The sequence below is a fragment of the Phocoena sinus genome, chromosome 4, assembly GCF_008692025.1.
Source record: "Phocoena sinus isolate mPhoSin1 chromosome 4, mPhoSin1.pri, whole genome shotgun sequence".
NCBI lineage: Eukaryota > Metazoa > Chordata > Mammalia > Artiodactyla > Phocoenidae > Phocoena > Phocoena sinus.
In genome coordinates this window covers 9,331,772-9,353,848 of record NC_045766.1, presented here as the reverse complement: position 1 = coordinate 9,353,848, position 22,077 = coordinate 9,331,772, and the positions used below count along the sequence as shown (strand labels likewise).

Below are 22,077 nucleotides of genomic sequence, written 5' to 3'. Positions count from 1 at the left end.
CTTTACAATTATGTAGCATGCCAACAAGAAACTGTCTAGGAAGTGAGTCTTAGACAATAAATGCAGACCTCAATTAACAGAATCAGAATTTGATATCCACTGAAATGTAATCTCTTTCTCTCTAAAAATTACCCTCATTTTTCATCAAATACAGCCAAATTAAGATTAGTTTGTTTGCAAAGTGAGTCTGGTTAATTGATCATATTGGCTCCTTTCAATTGGCTGTGTGGGAATTTTTCATAAGGAGTCTCAGACTGAAATTTTAAAAGCCCTTTCAGGACCAGGAAAGCCATGCCAAGGGCTTTTCATAGATTTTGCCTTACAGATGTAGGTGAATTCCTCACTTTTTGAGGTCCCCAAAGTACCTCGAGATTTTTGCACCTGTTAGGAAGTACCCTTCCTAATTTACCTGATAAAGCTGCTGGGAACCTAAGAGTTTCCAGTATCTGGAGGGATCAGGTAGAGAGAAAAAATAAATGTTTCAATTGTGATTACAAAGGTAAAATCTACCAAATTGCTGTAAGTCATAGTTAGCTTAAGGGGAAGGGTTTCCTTAAAACCAAAAAATTATAACCATATTCATCAGTTTACTCAGTCCTATATAATTAATTCTTTTTTACTAACAGTTTTATGAAATCAGAGTTGCTATTAGACTTTTAAAATCTAGTTTAGCAGTATGATTGTTAAAAAGTCCTTTCTATGACTCTTCTTAGAGATGAAGCATTTTGCAAAGCATCAGCTTAACTGTCTATGAATGATAAAGGACTTAAAAAGGCAAGGTTAGAGATCTGATTATAATGTTTTTTGACAAAGAAGCTTAATGGGGACTTCCCTGGTGGCGCAGTGGTTAAGAATCCGCCTGCCAATGCAGGCGACACGGGTTTGAGCCCTGGTCCAGGAATATCCCACATGCCATGGAGCAACTAAGCCCGTGCGCCACAACTACCGAGACTGTGCTCTAGAGCCCGTGAGCCACAACTACTGAGCCCACGTGCCACAACTACTGAAGCCCGCGCACCTAGAGCCCGTGCTCCACAACAGGAGAAGCCACTGCAATGAGAAGCCCGTGCACCGCAACGAAGAGTAGCCCCCGCTTACCACAACTAGAGAAAGCCCGTGCGCAGCAACGAAGACCCAACACAGCCAAAAATAAATAAATTAAATAAATAAATTTTAATAAAAGAAGCTTAATGAAGTTGTGACATACAGCATTTTAACCTGTGTACTGGCTTAAGTGATTTACTTTCTAACTGTGATTTTCTCTTTCCTATGGCTTCTTGCTTCTTTTCTATTTAAAGACCTTTCAATATTTCCTGTAGGATAGGTTTAGTATTGCTGTATTCTTTTAGGTTTTGCTTATCTGAGAAATTCTTTCACTCCTTTTCTATTATAAATGGTAATCTTGCTGGTAGATTCTAGGTCAGATTTTTTCCCCTCCAGGATTTTGAATATATCTTGTCACTCCCTTCTGGCCTGCAGTGTTTCTGTAGAGAAATCAGCTGATAGCCTTATGGGGGTTCCCTTGTAATTAAGTCTCTCTTTGTTTTTCTCTTGCTGCCTTCAGAAGCCTCTCTTTATCTTTAACTTTTGCTATTTTAATTATAGTATGTCTTGGTGTAGGTTGGGTTTGGGTTTATCTTGTTTGGAACCCTCTGTGCTTCCTGTACCTGGATATCTGTTTCCTTCTTTAGGTTTGGGAAGTTTTCAGCCATAATTTCTTTAATTACATTTTCAATCCCCCTGTCTCTTTCTTCTCTTTCTGGAATCCCTATTACGCATAGATTGGCATGCTTTATATTAGTATCCCATAGGTCTCTTACATTGCTCTCATTTTTTGTTTCTTTCAATTTGCCTTTCTGTCTGCTGTTGTGATTGGGTGATTTCCACTATTCTATCTTCCAGATCATTTATTCGTTCTTCTGCATTATTCATTGTTATTCATTGCCTTTAGCTCAGCTTTCATCTCGGCGAATGAGTTTCCTAATTTCTCTTGGTTCCTCCTTATAGTTTCTACCTCCTTTTTACAGGAATCTGCATTTCTATCAATAGGCCTTGTACATTTCTTCAATATTTTCATTATCTCCTTTTGGAACTCAGTGTCTATTAGACTGAAGAGGTCTGTTTCATTGTTCTTTTGGGGGAATTCTCTTGACCTTTTAATTGGGAGTGGTTCCTCTGCTTCTTCATCTTACTTATATTTCTCTTACTCTGTGAGTTTAGGAGAAACAATTGTCTACTGTGGTCTTGGAGGGCTGCTTTTATGTGGGAGTGTCCCTGTATAGCCTGTGTGTGTTGAATATTTTTGGCGCAAGGGCTGATTTTAGTATGGATGTCTCTGACCTCTTTCCTCAGCGTGTGCTGTTTGTGCTTGACAGGTGGTGGTGTGGTGACCAGAGTCTGCACTGGGTTGCCCTATGGTTGTCGCTGCCCCATCAGCGACAGTTGTTGGAGCAGAAGCCCCCAGATCTGATTCTGAGCTGCAGTGTGAGATAGGTGGGATTGGAACACTCCCTCTGGAGAGGAGCTGCTGAGTATTGCTTCGCCAGAGCTGTCCACAGGGGAGTGTGCTCTGTGGTGTCGCCTGACTGGGCTCACAAAGTACACTGTTGTCGGCACTGCCCTCAGCCCCACCTCTGCTGTGGGAATGCAGGCAGTTGGCCCCGGTGTCCCTCAGGCACTGTGCTCACAAAGCCAACAGCACAGATCCCAACACGCCAGTCCACTGAATTTGGTACCAGAAGCACGGCAGTCATGCACCTGGCCTCGCCGTGGGAACCTTGGAAACAGCCCAGGCTCTGCCTCCGTGTGTGCTCCCAGCAAGCCCACAGCTGCTAAGGCCAGACCCACCCCGGCCACAGTACACCTGCTGTCCCGCTCCCAGAGCTCATAGCAGCAGCACCAAGAAAGAGGCTGCTAAGGGGCAGGCTCCGCCCCTCCCTTCACTCACCCCTTAGCAGTGGTGCTTCGCTTCTATGGCAGACCCGCGCTTCTTCCACGTACACCCCTGGTTGCCACCCGTACCACACTCCCCAGCCCTTCAGGCTGTCTCCGTGTGGCCAGCCCCAGTCCTGTCTCTGGGTCTGTCCTCTGAAGCCTGAGGTTCAGCACGCAGCCCCTGCACATACCAGCAGGTGAGCGTCTCGGGCTGGGGAGTGCTGCGAGGTAGCTCGGATCCTCTGTGCTGGTCTCTCTCTTTTCTGCCTGCTGCCAACTGCTGCGTTCTCCAAGCCTCTGAAGCTCCCTTTCTGTCCCAGCTGATATCCCCGCTGGTGAGGGGGCTTCTCAGGGTGTGGGACTCTTTCCTCTTTTCCAGCTCCTTCCCAGGGACACAGGTCCCATCCCTATTCCTTTTTAAAAAATCTTTCATCCTATCCAGTTATGAGGAGATATTTCTAGACACTTCTGGGTGTCTGATATCTCGTGCCAGTGTTCAGTAGGTACTCTGTGAGAATTGTTCCACACGTGGATGTATTTTTGATGTGTTTGTGGGAGGAGGTGAGCTCCACGTCCTTCTATTCTGCCATGTTGGTTCCTCCCCAACATTTTAAGATAACAACTAAAATTATAACATTATACCAGGACATATCCAAACTTCAGAAGCTTTATATAATTTCTAGAATGTCTATATTAAAAAACATTTATCCATACCGTATAACCTGAGGAGGCGTATCAGACATTTGACAATGCTTCCCATGTAATTTAACATACCAAACAATCCTAGTTAGTTTAATATTTTTCTCTGAGATGCCTTGGGGGCTCGCCAAAGCATCCCAAAGTTAGCTGGAGGTCAACATTTTTTAATTAATTAAAATTTGATATTTGGGAAGTTTGTCAAAAAGTTTCAAAACACTTGGTCAAATCAGATCATAGGTCATTGTGAGACAATACTTATTCCTTTACCAAAATGAGAAGAGATCTCAAAAGCAAATACAGATCACTGAAAGGCACAGAAACTCAATCTGTTTTCAATGGCAGCATTCCAGGAAAACTTTGTCCTCTTACCAGTGCGAGAAAAAAATCTAGTCTTGCACCAGCTTACTTTTAATAATAAATTTCATTTACTTAAGTTAAATTCAGTCTAAACTTCTACAAACCTTCCATCACTTTCTGTATCCATATTATTTTGCCCCTTAATTCTCCTATCTAGAAACAACCAGATGAACTTCCATCATTTAACTTAATTTAGCACAACTCTAAAATTTCACGTTACCAAATATCTGGAGAGATCATTTACATCTCAAAGGCACAGGAAAAGAAATGCAAATTTCTCTTCTAACTACTTACATAAAACCCAGCCATCTTGGGCTATTTTTGAACTTTCTTTTTTTCCAGTTCCCAAATATCCAGTGAAGTTTAAACAAACAAATGACACTAATAGACAATAATGTATATCATCTGCTCACATTCACAAGCCTCATTTTCAGCAAAACGAGGAAGAAAGAATAGCATTTGGACTCAGGTACAGAGACACTCATTCACATACATCCACCCCCCCTCCCCAAGATAAAAGCAATTGCAAAAGACCCACTCTGATACAATAGCTGAGCCGTTAGGGGCCATTGTTCGACAGATCTCAGGGAGTATTGAGGGCACACAATGTTTCAAAAAATATATTTTCTTTCATTTATGGGAGCACAGCTAAAGATCTCCAAGTTTTGCCAAAATACCCCAGGGGACTATAAGATGGAACAGAGCTCTGATCATACATACCTAATTATTCACGATTGGTGTTATCAGATATCAAGCAAACAGCAGTTCAAATGGGTCTCTCAGGGTCATAGGTCCCTGGCCACAAAACGGGAGAAACCCAGCCAATGTCCCATCAGAGATGAAGCTGAATAAATGACCAAGGCTAGTTCAAAAAAGGCAAAAATCCCAACCAATGCTCCACCACAGGCAAAACCAACACAATAGAGAAGGATACCCCGAAAAGAAGTAGAGATGGTCTAGTAAAGATGTACTTGTAGGGCTTCCCTGGGGGCGCAGTGGTTGAGAGTCCGCCTGCCGATGCAGGGGACGCGGGTTCGTGCCCCGGTCCGGGAAGATCCCACATGCTGCGGAGGGGCTAGGTCCCTGAGCCATGGTCACTGAGCCTGCGTGTCCGGAGCCTGTGCTCTGCAACGGGAGAGGCCACAACAGTGAGAGGCCCCGTGTTCCGCAAAAACAAGATGTAATGTTTAAAAAAAAAAAGTCCTGATGGAATTTTGAAATGTTTTTTAATTTTATATATATCAACATTCTTTGAATAAATACTTTCTAAATTAAAAAAAAAAAAAAAAAAAGGGATACCCTGGTGTCGTCATACACGAGCCCAGCCTGCGCAAGCTGGAGCGACTTACCCCCAAGCGACACTGAATGTGGACCACAGCTCCGGATGTTTCTCGGTTCCGAACAGCCTTGTGCCGAGGGGTGGCCAGCGCCTGTCAGGGATAGTCTCTCTGAGATCCGCAGAGCGAAGTGTACTCTGGCAGCTGCTGGGCCTCAGGGAAGGGGCTGCCTCTGGCTGGGGTCGACCTGTCACATGCACAGACTCTTGGCTGGCTCACCAAAAATGCTAGCAAACGCGTTTGTGTGCCCGCCGCACAGTGAGGCCAAACAATACCAAAACGTTGGAGTTTGGAGCAGAGAAAGGTTTATTGTAGGGTCACGCAAGGAGAAGGGTGGCTGTGCCCCCCAAACCCTGAACTCCCCGAAAGGTTTCAGCAAAGCATCTTTAAAGGCCAAGTGAGGGAAGGGGTCACAGGGTATGTGATCAGCTCATGCACAATTCTCTGACTGGCTGATGGAGAGGTAACAGGGTGGTGTCACAGGGGTTAACATTATGAGTCCTTAGGCTCCAGGAGGCTCCAGGTCATCAAGTAGTTAACATCTTCCGTTTGGTGGGGGGTTTTCACATCTGTGAAACAACTCAGCACGTGTGCACCAGATGCTGTTACCTGGGTGCTTCAGGGAGGAGCTAAAGCTGAGGAGATGGGGGAAGGGCCTGTCCCGGGAAGGCCCCATAGGGTCCCGCTCGGTTACATTAGTGAAGGCAAAGTCTGCTGTGCTCCTGAGCAGACACCCAGGTGAGCCCTCCTGGATTGGGGACTTTGGCTCCAGAACAGCCCGGAAGTCCTCGTGGGCCCCAGACATGCTGAGGTCCGACCACTCATAACTTGCATTCCGATTTGCATGCAAACAAAAAATATTTGACACTTTTGTGCCTCTTTCAGACTCCCAAAGTGGTGTGAGTGTCCGCTTCTTTCTCTTGCCTCCACTGTGTGTGTCGGGAAGAAAGGTATCTGCTGGCCCCCGCCGGGGACAGCAGGTGGCCGTCTTTGCTCTCGGCCACGTGGCCACTGCATGGTGGTGGCCGAGGGCAGGAGAGTTTCTGTGGCCACTCACTTCAGAAGGAAGGCAACTGTTTTTCTCTGATATTTTGGCAAGAAAGCTTTGACAAAGTTAACTGAAATACAGAATCCCTGCTGTTTCAGCTCAATAAGAGCTCTGAATTGTGATTGATTGTTAATTTTGGATTCAAAAACTGCACAACACTAACAGATGTGATTTGAAGTATTTTTAATGTATTAACAACTAGGACATCTTTTGTGGTCAGACAGTAAGTTTGTTGATTGGCCAAGTGTTGACAATGGCTGGTCACTGGCTCTGGTGTTTTGCATCTGCCAATGGTCATTCCTTTCCTGGCTGCTCCAGCCTCTCTGCCCCAACCCCAGGTGAGTGGCGGGCAGATCACCCTGGACATTCATCAAGAGCCCTGGCTGCTTGATTCCACGTATGTAAACATAAAGTACCCAGAAAACGGAAAGGACTGAAAAGGCAGCACACTCTTGGAGTCTGGCGTTGGGAACCGGGAAAACAGACTTGTTTTTTTGTTAAAATTGACCTATTTGGATTCAGTGCCGGTCAGAAATAAATATGCCCTCTTGCGGAAGCGAAATATTTCTATTTCAGTGGAAGACCTATATTGTCAAACTGTAACCACAAGTCATGTCTCATCTCTCAATGTCTAACTAACTGCATGTTTTATCACAGGGACAAGCGGATCTCTTGAAGTACGCCAAGAACGAGACTGTGGAGAACCTGAAGCAGATCCACTATGCGGCTGTCTCCTGTGGACTCAATAAACCAGGCACAGAGAACACCGACGTCCAGAAGCCGCGCCGGAGCCTTGAAGTCATACCCGAAAAAGCAAACGATGAAACTGGAGAATGAGGGCACCTTCTAGAGATGATTACAGAATTTATAACTCTAGGACCAACTGTAGCCAGATGGGACATTTGCTTTGCACTCACTAATGAAAAATAATATTGGGGATTTTAAAGCACAACTGGAATAGCTAATTGCTGTCTATTAAAACTGTGAATGTATGTAGCAACCCTGCGTGTGGAGGCAAATAAACTCTTTAACAAGAAATTCTCTTCCTGGCCCAAATATGCTATATTTGTATACAAAGACATCATAACTCAGTTCCAGTGTGAACAACAGACTAGCCACTCTAGTTCCAGCGAGAGACAGACATTTTCCTAACTGAAAACAGTGTCTTAAGACGCAGATGGATTGTATGGTCTAATTAGTATGTACTGGGGAAAAACCGAATCTACAAGTTTTACTTATGTATGATTGCTGGGGGTCTCTGGGTTCCAGATGTTTTTGGAGGCACGCCTGCTGAGCCATGGTTACAAAGGAGAATGTAAGTAGCCTTGAACTTGGGAGAGCCACTAGGTTCAAGGGCACTGCGGCTGGACGGACACTCCTGGCTGGAGACACCTGCTGGGTACACAATGTAAAGGCAACCAACTTGGAAGCAACACACTGTACATAGTTTTTCATTGTATTAAGTAGTGGTCACATTAAAAAGATATTTTATGATATTTCTCCAATAACAGTACGTGAATTTAATGAAAGTGTAACTTTTTAAAAATTTCCAGTTCAAGATACTCTACTCTTAACAAGAGTGGCCAGTTACTTGGTGAACAGCTTTGTCAAAGATGAGCCGCTTGTCTGGCTTGACATTTTGCTTTTAGTACATACAGCAGCCATGAGTTTACATAGTGGCAGCTGTCTGTAAAACCACCGACACCGCTTCCCCCTTCTCAGCCTGTTGATTCCTGCCGTAGGGGAGTGAGCCTGGACACGGTGCAGACGGTAAGCCAGTGGCAGGTGAAGGGGCTGGAGCGGGTGCCATGCTCCACTGGCCAGCTGAGTCTTTAATCCAAGACTTTATTGTCCCAATCAGTGAAACTTGACGCTATTTTAGAAAACCTGCTAGACACCAAAGCCTAATTACTACTCCTCCCAAACCAAACTGCTCTCACGTTTTGGAAGGGTAAAAGCTTTCTAAACCTTCGATAACCGCTTTTTCATTTGTCCATATTCTTTTCAGTGACTCAGGTAAGCCAGGTAACTGTGTGGAATCCCCAACGTGGCGCCTCATTATTTCCTCACGGGGAAGTGGGCAGGCTGATACATTGAATTTATTTATGCCCAGACCCTGAAATATCCTTTTACAAAACAATTCCTTTTTCCAGTTCTTGTCATTTGCCTGCTGATCGTGTGCTTAAACTAAGGTATACATCTCCACTGGTCTTCACTCAGCGTCATTCCAGTCAGAAAATTAAACGTCTCTGTTACCTGAATAATAGTGTGGCTTCCTGCTCACACCAGCCAGCAACCAGCCAGCAGCTTAGGCTCTTAGCTCTGAAATTAACTCTAATCGGAAAAAAAAAACAAAAACAAAAATATGTAGGAAATAGTAAAGAAAAGTAGATTTGTAGACTGAGAAATAAAAGAATGTGTAATTTAGATTATGGCTAGCAATCCTTGAACGTAGCTGGCACGTAAATCGCAATATTCAGTGACAATCCAGAAATCATAAAAAATGACTTAAAATATTATAAAATTGAAAAAAATTGCTACATTTATAGTAATGGCAGATATTATCTAATATGTGACTTAAATGACTCTGAGACCAAGGCACCTGTCATTGGCTAGGGTTCATATAGGCTTTTAGAATCAGCAGACTTCAAAACCGAAGGGGGTCTATGAGATCATTCCATCTGACGTGTCCTTTCCCGGATGCAGACGTTGCGGACAAAAGCGATCAACTGCGGTGCCCGAGGTCACAAAGTCTGTCAGGGGAGTGACCCAGCCCAGGGTTTGCTCCATGTTGCCATGCTAAGAAAGTCAGCCTCCTTTTGACCCCTCTCTTCAAAGGGATAAGCCAAGCAAAGGAAAAAAGCAGGCGCACTTGCCGGGGAGTTGTTCCCCAAGTCGCAGTGTTTCTCCTGCTTGTCTAGATCCCACTCCAGGGAGCACTGTCTCCTTCAAGACGATGACCCGAATCAGCAGAGCACACAGTCATGGCTTATTCGTGGCTAAGTGACCCTCTTTTCTGACTGTGAAAGATTCTAAAGGATGAATTACAATTGTTTAAGGAGGGGCAGTGATGGCCAGAGTTGATGTGGTCTGAGGTTTAGAAATGTATTCTTTTCTAACAAATGAAAAAAACTGGAACCGGGTGGCGGGTAAATATGATTCCTAAGTTTAGACCCTGTAACTATCTGGGAGGTTTCTCCCAGCCCTGGGCTCCACTAGTTCTAGTCCATTTGGTTGCACCTGGCCTCTACTGTATGGCTTCCCAAGGGAGGAATGAAGTATGAAATAGGTTGAGATACAGATTTCCAGAGAGAGTGTTTCCTGATCTCAGTTTTCCTATGCCTGATGCTCTGGGGGAGGGAAGATTTGAAAACCACTTCTTCCTTCTGGATCCACCGGATGGAGTGGCCACACCTTCTCTGCTGGCGAGGAGAGGACAGAACAAGTGATTCTAGCTGTGGTTTGGTCTTTTTGGACAGTGTGTGTGATGCTGGGGACCTCACTGGCGGGGCCGGGTGAGCTACAGGGAAAAGCTGTCTGCATCTGGGGGAAGGTCTGCGTGCTCAGCGGGCCCCCTGCTTCTCTCCGCAGGTTTAAAGGGCTGCACCAAGGCCACGTGCGCGCTGGGAAGAGGCTGGGTTTCAGAGGCGTCTCCACGGGGCTGCGGGGGTGGCCGGGCGGCGGTCAGAGGTCCAGGGGGCTCACGATGGTGAAGCCCGAGTCCTTGCTGTTGCCGCTGCTGTCGTCGTCGGGGCTGGGGCTGGAGCTGGGGCTGCCGGACGAGGCCGAGGCCGAGGCCGAGGCCGCGGCCGGGCCGGTCAGCGGGTCTGAGAACACCGGGGCGCGCCGGGCCGAGCTCCGGAGGGGCCGCGGGGCCTGAGCCTGGCCGACCGGGGCCGCCCTGGCGCTGCCCCCTTCGTCGTCTTTGGAGACGAGGATGAAGTCGTCCATGTCGCCTTTCTCCCTGCGCACCGGCGGCGCTGCTGAAGGGGCCTGGGAAGGAGTCAGAGCACAGGGCGGGAGGGAAGAACCGGTGAGACGGTGAGATGCGGAGCAGGTTGGGGGCCCCACGGTCCCCCCGGAAAGACGCAGGGAGGCCCCTCTGATGGGAGCTGTGGGCCTGGGGAGCGGAGCACACGGCCTGCGGCCCTGCCCTGCTCATCACCCTCCTCCTGGGGCGCCAGCTTTCCCATGTGAGGGGGCGTGGGGTGAGGACAGCGTGTCCGTCCTCGCCCCCGCCCTCGGGTATGGCCGCCACGCAGTGAGTGACGCGCCCAGATGGTTATGAGGCCACAGGCTGGCTCCCCAGTGTGCCCCCCACCCCGCATCTGCAGTGATGCTACTACCGCCTGCAAGGGGGCTGCAGGGGGAGCCCAATGTGTTCCATCTCCTCACATCTCACAGCCGGCTCATCCTGGCTGAGCGCCGGGGGTCTCCCAGGACAATGCGGGGGGCTGGGAGCTTCTAGAGACACAGAAACCCAGAATGGTCCTTTGCAAAAAGTATAGAGACGCAATGGCTTTACTCTACAATTATTTTCCTTTCTTTCTGAGTAATTATGTGTTTTGTTTTTAACAAAAACAGCTGACATCCAAGGACACTGGTCGAGGTTTTGGGTTAAGATCAGAGAAGCTCCTGCCAGCCCTGGGATGAAAGTAAAGCCACAGTCTGACCAGGGATGTTCCAGCCTGGCAGGAAGAGCCCTTGCCCACGGCCAACTAAGCCAATGCAGTGGCCACACCTGCTGCCCGCCCCGCCCGCCTACTCTCCCCGAGGGGTGGGGGGAATTGGGGCAGGGCCTGAGGTCTAAGGAGGGGTACAGAGCCCCCTGGGGACCTCTGGCTCCAGCATGGCCAAGACCACCTTTGGGCTATGGGCAGAGCCTGGACAGAGAGTCAGCAACACTCCTCAGGGAATCTGGGTGTGACTGACAGGCCCCCTCTGAATTTCATGTTCTCCTGAGTGACATGCGGGCCAGTGGCTAAATAATGGCTCAGGTGTCTCCCCCTCTGACAATTTGCCTACTTTTAAGAGATTTAATCGGAGAACCGGAACAGAATGGCATTAAAGATCCCAGTGCTGAGACACAGCAGGCCTCAAGTTGTAAAGCTGTTTATAGCCTGTCAACACAGCAATTCTTACAAAACGGAAGAGACATGCAGCACATGGCCCTGCGGTAGAAGGGGATGTGATCCCTAATGGCACTAGGGCAGTTTGGTGAGACAGATGGCCCTTTCTCATCCCATTACTGCCCTCTGTGAGGTGGTCAGGGCCAGGGGCCCCTCAGGGGAGGGTGTCCCCCCACGTCCATGCCCGCGGGTGCACGTCAGGCCTTGGCTTTGGCCTCCCACCCCCAGACTGGAGATGCTTTGTTCATGTGACTGCTGTGCTGAGCTGTAAGCCGCGAGAACCTTGACCTCCCACCCCACTGAGGAGCTTATCTGAGGTTGACAACAGAGCAAGGACAGTCCTATTTTCAGAGCCGTGTCTCTACCGCAGAAATGCCAAGATAACCTCTCCGCCTTTAGCATACAGTGAGGACATGGGCAGGACTTGAAGAGGAGAAACACCTGTAACGTGTTTTAGCCTGTGACTAGAAGGAAAGATGGTTCCTACCATCACTAATTATCTGGCTTGTTTCTGGAAAAGCAGTGGAGTCAAGTTATAAACGGTGAGTGACGCCGCCCTCCCCCCAGTTTCCGGATAAAGCCATGACTGGCCCAGACAAGGCACGTTAGAACTGCCAGGGCTTCTGCAACCGTCTTTTCTTCTTACCCCACTGCACCATTATCTTACGAACCAAGAACTGAAGCCCAGGTCAGAGGCCTGGAGACTTGGCCGACGTCACAAGCAGATGAAAACACCCCATTCTTCTGGATTCCCACCTAGAATTTTTTTCTAGACCCAAGTAAGCTTTCTCTCTGGATTCCCGTAGCAATCTCAGCTACTACCTGGTGCCGTTTCTATCCTTTACAGAAACTTTGTAATTTCTCACGTCAGTCTTCTCTTTCTGCCAAACACAGGCGTGTGTCACGTGATATAAAAAGTTTCTCAACATGTCAGTCCTGCCTACAGCTGGCCAGCACGGCCACCTTCCCCGCCCTGCCAGCCCACCACTCCTGTTGCTCAGATTGATTTAGGATCGCAGTGGAAGCAGGTGCTGTTCAACAGGAATGTTCCGCGCACGCTGATGAAATGTCCCCTCTCTGTGCTGTCCAGGCAGGCAGCCCTACTCACATGAGGATACTGAGTGCTGGAGAGGCACCCAGTGTGACTGAGGAACTGAATTAACTTTGAATTCTCTTTGATCCTGATGAATTTAAATTGAATTTTAAGTAGACACCTGTGGCTAGTGGCTACTGCATTAGCCCCCCGCAGTTCTGGACCACAGATAAAAATATGGGGCCAAAGACCAGGGAGGCAGGTGATATGGGCTGATGGACTGATGAATCAAGGGTCCTCCAAGTCCCTCCTTCTGCTGTGGTGGATTTGAGTGAAGTTCATCCAAAACCTCCCAAAGATTCACGAAGGAGTGTGTGAAGGACAGACTGTGGAAGGGAGGGACTGAATGAGGCTCTTTTCACCCTGCAGAATACAATTTCCAGGACTTCCCTGGTGGCGCCATGGTTAAGAATCCGCCTGCCAGTGCAGGGGGACACGGGTTCCATCCCTGGTCCAGGAAGATCCCACATGCCGCGGAGCAACTAAGCCCGTGCGCCACAACTACTGAGCCTGCGCTCTAGAGCCCGTGAGCCACAACTACCGAAGCCCGCGCGCCTGGAGCCCGTGCTCCGCAACAAGAGAAGCCACTGCAATGAGAAGCCCGCGCACTACAACGAAGAGTAGCCCCCGCTCGCCGCAACTAGAGAAAGCCCGCGCGCAGCAATGAAGACCCAACACAGCCAAAAATAAACTAACTTAAAAAGAGAAAAAACGAATACAATTTCCCCTCTGCTGTTGGCAGAGCTCGAGAGAAGATGTGTAATCAGAGGGAAAGAAGAGCCACATCTCTACCAGCTTCCCAGGGGGGAGTGGGGTGCGTGCACTGCCACAAAGGAAGAGCCCTTTTATGTTTCGTTTTGTGTGTGTGTGTGGTTTTTTTTTTTTTTTTTTTTGGTACGTGGGCCTCTCACTGCTGTGGCCTCTCCCATTTGCGGAGCACAGGCTCAGCGGCCATGGCTCACGGGCCCAGCTGCTTCGTGGCATGTGGGATCTTCCTGGACCGGGGCACGAACCCACGTCCCCTGCGTCGGCAGGCGGACTCTCAACCACTGCGCCACCAGGGAAGCCCAGAAGAGCCCTTTTAAGTCCCTGGTGGGGAGGGGCACTGGCAGGGGGACCGAGCCCTCTGCTCCAAGGTGGGGTGAGCCCAGTTCTCTGCGGAAACGAGGGCCTATCACACTGCACCGCCCTTCCCGGCTCACGGCCAGCTCATGTGGAGGCTGCACTGGGTCCACCGGGGCTGCGCTGGCAACTGGTAGGTTCTTACAAATCTGAAAACTGGGAAGGACGATTACAAAGTATACTCAAGAAGTTTTCAATTAGCAAATTTGTTAGTGTTCTTCAAAGCTCTTTTTCCGTGGTATTTTTAGACATTCAACTAAAAGAAATATCACGCTAAATTTTAAAATAAACTTGTTGAATAAAAATGGTCGGGGGGTGGGCCTAAGCACAATAATATGTGAATAAGTAACTAATTATTGAAAATTAAACATCTGGGCATGGAAGGGGAATCTGGAGGAACTAATCGAGGTAAGCTTGCAATGTTACTGTTGGATTCATGTGGCTTTAAAATGCAGACTCAAAACGCTCTCTGAAAATTCCCTTCTAAAGCTGGATGAAACGGACCACACAGGGTTCTCTTCTGGAAGAGTACTCTTAAAACTGAAAAAGTCCCATTCTGAGATGTCATTTTGCTTCTTTAAAGTCATAAAAAATATACAATTTACAAGCATCTGGATGCTAGTTTTTGAGAAAGTAACTTAGATGAGAGCTAATGGGAGATTTTCAAGATGAAACTCTGCATACCATTTTAACAAGAATATTATTAGGAATGTTTACTCCCATCAGATCACACGCCGGGAGGCAGCGTGGTGGAGCTGGAAGCTGACTGAACTGGGACAGGGGTTCAGAAAACAATTCCTCACTGGTGAAACGAGCAGGTGTTTCTTCGATCCTTCCTAACTGGAAAATTCTGGGATTCTATGTTAGAACAAATTACACACCATGTTGACACCCAAGAGCGCAGGTCAGCAAACGACAGCTCGTGGGCCAAATCCAGCCTGTGGCCTGTTTTTGTGTGGCTCTCAAGCTGAGAATGGCTTATGTATACATATATATTTTTTTAATTTTTATTTTATATTGGGGTATAGTTGATTAGCAATGTTGTGTTAGTTTCAGGTGTACAGCAAAGTGGTTCAGTTATACATATACGTGTATCTATTCTTTTTCAAATTCTTTTCCCATTTAGGTTATTACAGAATATTGAGCAGAGTTCCCTGTGCTATACAGGAGGTCCTTGTTGGTTACCTGTTTTATATATAGTGGTGTGTATATGTTAATCCCAAACTCCTAATTTATCCCTCTCCCCCAACCTTCTTCCCTCAGTAACCATAAGTTTGTTCTCCAAGTCTGTGAGTCTGTTTCTGTTTTGTAAATTTTAAAGGGCTGTAAAAACAAGCAAGCTAGCATACCAAATACAAAAACAGATATGTGACAGAGACCACATGTGGCCTGAAAATCCTAAACTATTTACTCTCTGGCCCTTTACAGAAAAAAATTGCTGACCTATGTGGCTTAGAGGATGGACATTGAGAAGTCCTTCCCCATGAAGGCCAAAAACGTTCCAGGCCAGTGAAGTACACTCAAGACAGCATTAGGAAAGCATGGACAGTACTTCTTGTGCTAAAGGGGAATGGAGGCATCGGCTGAAGGCAACTGACCAATAACTGAGGCAGAGATCCGGCTTTCTAACACCGCAAGGTGGGACTGGCAGGAGGCTCAGGCCGAAGCTGCTGCGTACAGGTGTGTAGGCTGTGCACTGCACAACTCCAGGAGATGCTAGTCTATTCTGAAGGGCACTGCCCAGGGCACTGGAGTACACAGCTCGCACAGCTGGCTACAGCACCCCTGGCTTAGGTCACTTGTATTTTACAGTTGAACTTTGCGTCCCCCCGCCACCTTCCTTCTCAGGCTGATGTGACAGTGTTCTCACGCGCCTGTACCTGCTTGGTGGCCCTGGGCAGGTGACCCTGGCCGCTGGAGCAGTAGTGGTCGTCGGAGATGGTGATCTGCTCGTTCTCCTCGGCTTCCAGCTGGCTCTGGTTGAAACGCAGGGAACCTTTTAGAATGTCTTTGATCTGTTTTCAAAGAAGAAGAAAATCCATGAGAAAGATGAATGAGTTTGGTTTTAAATGTCAGCTAAACCTCGAATACATCTGAATCAGACTTGTCATTGACTGTTCTTTTATAGTGTGGGTATGAATTTATGACCATCAGAAAGCACAGGAGAAAAAATCCAGCTCTATATCAAAACCGCTGACTTATGAATGACCAAGGAAGATGCCACAGCCTGAATGGCCAGGTTCTCACAGGCGCGGACAAGGGCTGTCACGCCCTTGGTGGTTATCCTAGAGCAGGAAGCACCGCGTGCCCTCACACCCGGCTCCATGGAACAGCCCTCAGCCTCTGAAGGGGCCCACCCACCCCAGTTGAGGGCTAATAACGCAGGCGCGTCTCTTCACTGACATTTCTGTTCCATTCGGTCCTTCAAGGGTCGAGTCACTGCGGCCCTTGAGGGGCTGAGGCCTGTTATAGGAGGTGGTCGTTTATGCCTTGTGCTCCCAGGACATTCGTGATGAGTGACTGGACTTGAGCTGGACCACACACACCACAGCAGCTTCGATAAGGAGCAAACAGAACAGCTTTGCTAAGCGGAAGGGGCAGAGGTGGGAAAAGAGAAACCAGTCTGGGCTGCAGGCTGGTCAGATGTAATTGCTGGGCGGAGCAGGGCCATGAGCAGGTAGAGTCAGGAGGGGTCTGTCTGGGAGGAGACACAGGGCCAGGGGGACACTTGCTCTGATGTCACGGTACCCGTGCCCTGGTGCCCTCCCCAGCAGGCACTGCAAGGGTGGCCTGTGCGACACAAAGTCAGAGCAATGGACATACCTGCTTTAGTCCTGCCAGGGAAACCAGAATTTGATCTTCTTTTTCCAAATTTTCTTGTAGTATCACTTCTTGAATATTTACTGAAAATAGAAGAATGACATTTTGTAACTAGTGGCCTGGGTGTAACTTATCTGCTGCCACACCATCACTTCAGACAAGCTGGGGAAGGCTTTTGCCAAGTTTCACAGCAACTCTTCCCACCAAGGACGCTCTGCCCATCTAGAGATGGGGCAGTTGCCGGGCACAGCGCGGGGACACCGAGCCTGGTACACACAGCCTCCCCCAACATCCCACGGATGCGCTCTCACCGTGACAGACGTGTCTTACTCCTCCAGAGGGCCCAGGGCGCCCCTTGCTGACCTAAGACGTGGTGAACAGCGTGGAGCGTTCATCCAGCGTCTGGGAGGAGGTGTTTCCGCTGGGCTTCCTACACTTCTCAGAGTTCAATGCTGTTACCTCACCCCTCTCGCTAAATAAAGACCAGGTCCTCCCAGGTGACGTACATTAAAGACACCATCTTTAAAAAATGTAAACAGTACGGTATGTTGTCAACTCAACATAAGGTTAAAAATAAAAGAACAAGCTCACGGAGTCAGCAACACTTAACCCAGGGTCTTCACAGGAACTGCTTCCCTATGCCCTGCAGGAGGCTTGGCCTCTGCTGGAGAGGCCTTCAGCCAGACCTGATCTGAGGACTCGCCAAGCTGAGCTGACCACCAAGGGCTTCAGCAAGCAGGGGACCTCGGCCTTCCCCACCGCATGCCTTGAGGGATGCACCCAGCCCTGCTGGGGACTGTGGCTTCCGAGGAGGGGATTCTCGGGGGAGTGCAGGAGTGGAAGCCCCCTCCCCAGCGCTACGCAGGAGACTGTGTTCGGGGGTGGGCGGTGGGGGGGGCGGGGAATTGAAACACATTTTTACAAAGATACCATCCGAGCACCACATTGAGAATCGCTGCAGAATCGGTGTGGGCTCACCCTCCGTTAACACCTGCTTCCTTATTTCCTGGCCCTTAACAATACCCTACTTACAAGGCCTCACAAGCCATGTTCTCAGTCATTCACTCCACCAAGCTGGCCCAGTCTCTGCGCGGGGCTCCTCTGCTCTGTGCCCGGCCCCCGGCGGCCCGCGGTGGGAGAGGCGGGGCCAGCATCCTGCCTGCCCCGGGGCCTGGAGGCTCTGTCCCCAGAGCCCTGCCGACCCGCTCCCCTCAGGGGTCCACCCTCGGCTCCCCTGCGGCCTCACTGGAGCAGAGCCAAGCGGCCCAGGCCACCCTCTGGTCTCCCACCACCAGCTCTTCTACTGCCTCGACAATAAGCCCTGTCACACCCGACGTTAGCACAGGCGTCTGCTGGCTTATCTGTGGTCCATCACCCCCAGCAGGGTCTGGTTCGGGACTACACCCCCAGCCCTCAGCAGAATGGCCGGCGCACTTCAGGTGCACGGTAAGTATTGACTGACCGACCGACTGAACAAACATGGAAAAACATCCTTGGAACCTGCACTGCAGAACACTGCTGTCCTCAATACTTCCAACAAGGAGTTCCAGCAAGGGGCAAGGCGAAGACTGGTACTATCCACACTAGTCCAGCCGGTTTATTAGAGCCTTCGCTGAGAATAAATCTCCGGACCACACTGACAAGTCCTCTTACAGACAGCAGCAGAAAAACAGCAGCCTTAGCTTACTCAGAAAATGTGACTGCAGCCTCTGGCTAACAGAAAGCCCTGCTTCAGAAGAGAGCAAGATGAATGGGAATGGAATAACAGATATAATTAGAGCGGGAATGTTTCTGGTTTCCTTAAAAGCCTGTAACAATTTGTTCTCTCTCAATTAAAAAACAACAACAACAACAAAAAACCCATCATAAAATCCACTCAACATGACATTAACGACAACCAACTGCAGAAGACTGACCAGAGAGACAGTCCTGTAGGTCTCTGGGAGGACTGAGAAAGGTTGCCTTTCAGGGTTGCCTCAGGACTGCTCGGCTTTTTTTTTTTTTTTTTTTTTTTTAACCATATAATTTTATTTATTTAAAATTCTGGAAAATTCAAAGTAATTTATGGTTACAGAAAGTAGGACGGTGTATGCCTGGGGTCAGTGGGTTGGGGAGGGGTGAGAGGAGGAATTACCAAGGAGCACACTTGTCAATAAAACATGAACAGAATAGAAGTATACCACTTCCAGGATGGAAATGTAAGGCCTATTCATAATTCCTCCATTCTCTCTTCTCCCTTCTAGCTATCTGGAACCCATGACAACTCACTACCCCAACTATAGATGAAAACAAGGACCTGGAGGATAGTGTATCCCTGAATGGCCAAATGAAATAGAGGCTCAACGTTTACCTTGAACACTCCCTCAGACTATTATGTGGGAGGAAAGTAAACTTTAGTCTCCTTTAAGGCACTGAATTATTGTTGGATCGTTTTGTTAGGGTAGCCTAGCCTTATTGTATCAAATATTTATTGAATTTTAAATTTCAATGACATTTCCTTTTTAACTTGAGGAATTCTCTTTCAAATCTTCTAGGCATTTTTTTTTAAATCAACGTCTTTATTGGAGTATAATTGCTTTACAATGGTGTGTTAGTTTATGCTTTATAAAAAAGTGAATCAGTTTTAAGGCAGAGCTCAGGGCCCAGGGCTGCCTAGGCAGTTTGGCAGGGCGGTGGCCCTGCCCCACTGAGCCGCTAGGGGGCAGATCCCCAGCTTCGGCTGTGGAGGCGGAGGCAGCAGGGGAGAGCTCCCAGCCCCCGGGAGGAAGCTCAGCCAGCGGATGCAGGGGCACAGGGACAGCTGGAGGGAGCGCGGGGGGTTCTCCCGTCCAAGGAAGTAACGGAGGCCGCACCTGGCAAATCGGGGGCCAGGAAGAGAGGCGATCTGTAGAGAGCAACTGTGATAGGTTATGTCCTACCCTGCAGGACCTTTGTCTCCTGTTGCCTCTTGGAGAGTTTGCTGTGGAACATCGCACGGAGCCAAAGGGCTTGGCCAGACTGCCTGTCTCCAACGTAGTGGTGGGACCCACGGTTGGCAGCCGTAAGGACCACAGGCCTTGGCTGACAGGGCTGTCAGTGGCTCCAGTGGGGACAGAGGCCTAGAAAGATGCGGGAACAGAGCCTTCCTTAAAGGCCGGCAAGGACCCGGAGTGCACTCAGACGCCCTTCCTCAAATAACAGAGGGACACGTGAGACAGACCAGAATCCTGACGCCACCCGGGCAGGAAGAAGAGACAGAGTGGGGAAACGAACTGTGGGCCTTGGTCCAGACAAGGTGGTTAACGGGTAGGAAATCGAGTTGCCTCTAACTGGCAAGTGTTTAGGCCTCAGATGGCCGTTGGTGGGACTGGAACTTCAGAGAGAGATTTCTGCACACCCGAGTTTAAGTATATAGATTTACTCTCCCACTACAGACCTGAGGCCGTACCACATCACACGGGCCGTGCGGGCCGAAAATCCCATGAACCAAGAAGGCCTAGCCACGCTCTCGTGGATGCCCTGCTTTGCTGTGAGCCTCCCATGGCCCGTATACTCCAGAGGGGTAGTGGTGATGCTGGCAGGGCGGGCTGGGGAAGCAGAGGGCAGGAGCGCGTCGGGAAGCTGCAGTAACGGAAACCCTGGTCCTTCAGGCCTAAGTGGGGATACGCTCCCTGTTTCTCAAGGCCCCTCCCTTCCTGTGCTTTCCTTTGCTGAGACGCCAGCAGCCACAGCCTAGATCCTCACAGCCGCCGCACCGTCTCTCAGGTCTAAAGAGGTGGCAGGGCTGCTGGGTGGGGGGACCCCAACCCCACCCTCCAACCCCTCCTCACCGATGGGTCCCAGAGGTTGCGGTGCGCCCTCCCTCGCCGCCAGCGGTGGTCACGTGACCGCGAAGCCCGCGGAGGGAGCCTCTGGAAAGCTCCCCACGGGGACTGGCTCCGTCTGTGCCTTTACGTTCCCCACTCGTGCTGCCTGCAAGGCTGGCAGGAACCCTGCAGGTCACCTCGCAAGCACCTGGGTGAGGGTCACCGCCCAGCGCTGTGGGCGTGGCCGGGAAGAGCCCGGGGCCCCAGCCCATCGCGGAGCTGCCATACCTGCTCCCACGGCCTGCCTCTGGGCTGCTTTGACTTAAGAAAAAAATAAATAACCTCCTGGTGTGTCTATTCTACTGTTTTGGGGGTTAATGTGAGTAGCGGCTGTAATCGTGTCCAAGGACTACAAACTGGGTGGTTTAAAACGAAAGAAATGTATTCTCGTTCCAGAGGTGCTAAGTCCAAAGCCAAGGTGCCGGTGGGGCCTCGCTCCCTGCAGGCTGGAGAGAAGTGTTCTTTCCTGCCTCCTCCCGGCTTCGTCTCAACTCGATGACACTTGTCAAGACCCTCTTTCCAAATAAGGTCACATTCACGGGTTCCGGGTGAACATGAATTGGGGGGAACTCTTCTCGACTCAGTACAGCAGCCCCGCTGCCTACCTGTCACACAGGATCAAAGTCATCCAGTTCCTCTAATGAAAGGGGACCAAGGTCAAGGGCGCACCTGGGAGGACAGGAGCCCACAGCCTTGGTGTCCTCAGCAGTGCACTCCCACCCAACAGCTCTCCAGCCTGCTTCTTTGGATTGGATCAAAGTTCACCTTTTTGAAGGGGATGAAAACCAGGAGCTTCTCCCCTGAAAACCCACATAAAATGACATAAAATGTTCACTTAATTTTAAGGCTAAACCTCTCCTGTAAAATCACCTGAGCTGACTAGCTGTGCAATCCAGGGTGCAGAAATCCAAGTCAAAGCAAAAGGGCACCTACAGAGGCTGCTAAGTGTCCTGAGTACAAGAATTTTTATTTACCTCACAAAGTACTGACCGTGTAAATCCTCTGCCTAGCCACTTCCACTATATACTGATTCAAGGCGGCATTTACAACCATTTTAGTAATATAGAACTTCTCAGTCACAAATGCACTGCATGTAAAAATAGAAAAACATAATGGTCTCTTTTCATACCTTGTAATATTGAAGGCAGAAATGTGAAATGTTTAAATTTTCAATGTAGTGCACATTTTTCCTTCTAGTAAGAGGCAGAAATAATATAAGTGATGATATAAAGGTTCTTTCTTTTTGTTTCTGTGTAGAAGGGAGATTATGTTCTTTATAGTCTCCTTCTATTTAAGCATTGCCTATTACAGATGTTGGGGCACTGAAACTAAAGGGGAAAACCTCACAAAACTAACTGCTTCTGTGGAAATTACACAAAAATCTCATCAACATCACAATCCCACGGGGTCTCCACTACTTTTAATGAAATGTCAATGCCGCAAAAAATGGGTCTCTCTCTCTAAGGATAATGGAAATGGCACACGAACTACTTTTTCAATTTCCTAAAATTCTTTTCAATGCTAAAATAAAAAGTGTTTTCATCTATATGCCGGGTACAAAGATAACAGAAGCCTATATTCCTTAAGAAGGGCAGGAAAAGGGGACAAAAGGAGAACTCACATCTGTCTACAGAGGAGGTGAAACTGGGCGGGTCATTTAACCTCCTTGTGCCTGAGGGGTAATAACAGACCT

The 22,077-nt window shown here is 48.8% G+C and overlaps 2 protein-coding genes across 4 annotated transcripts in view; one reads left to right on the top strand and one right to left on the bottom strand.

Annotated features, from left to right (window-relative positions):
* The window catches only part of PLCL2 (phospholipase C like 2), a 198,800-nt gene extending 190,075 nt beyond the window's left edge, over nucleotides 1–8,725 (top strand). The window contains exon 7 of the mRNA XM_032630463.1: nucleotides 7,033–8,725. Coding sequence (XP_032486354.1) covers nucleotides 7,033–7,212 — 180 coding nt within the window. The 3' untranslated portion in view covers nucleotides 7,213–8,725. The remainder of the gene's footprint in view (nucleotides 1–7,032) is intronic.
* TBC1D5 (TBC1 domain family member 5) overlaps nucleotides 5,616–22,077 on the bottom strand; it is a 548,194-nt gene continuing 531,732 nt past the window's right edge. For all 3 annotated transcript variants that reach the window (XM_032630465.1, XM_032630464.1, XM_032630466.1), the window contains 3 exons: nucleotides 16,543–16,622; nucleotides 15,600–15,734; nucleotides 5,616–10,368 (listed from right to left, as the gene is read on the bottom strand). In XM_032630465.1, the coding sequence (XP_032486356.1) occupies nucleotides 10,060–10,368; nucleotides 15,600–15,734; nucleotides 16,543–16,622 (524 nt within the window). In that variant the 3' untranslated portion in view covers nucleotides 5,616–10,059. The remainder of the gene's footprint in view (nucleotides 10,369–15,599; nucleotides 15,735–16,542; nucleotides 16,623–22,077) is intronic.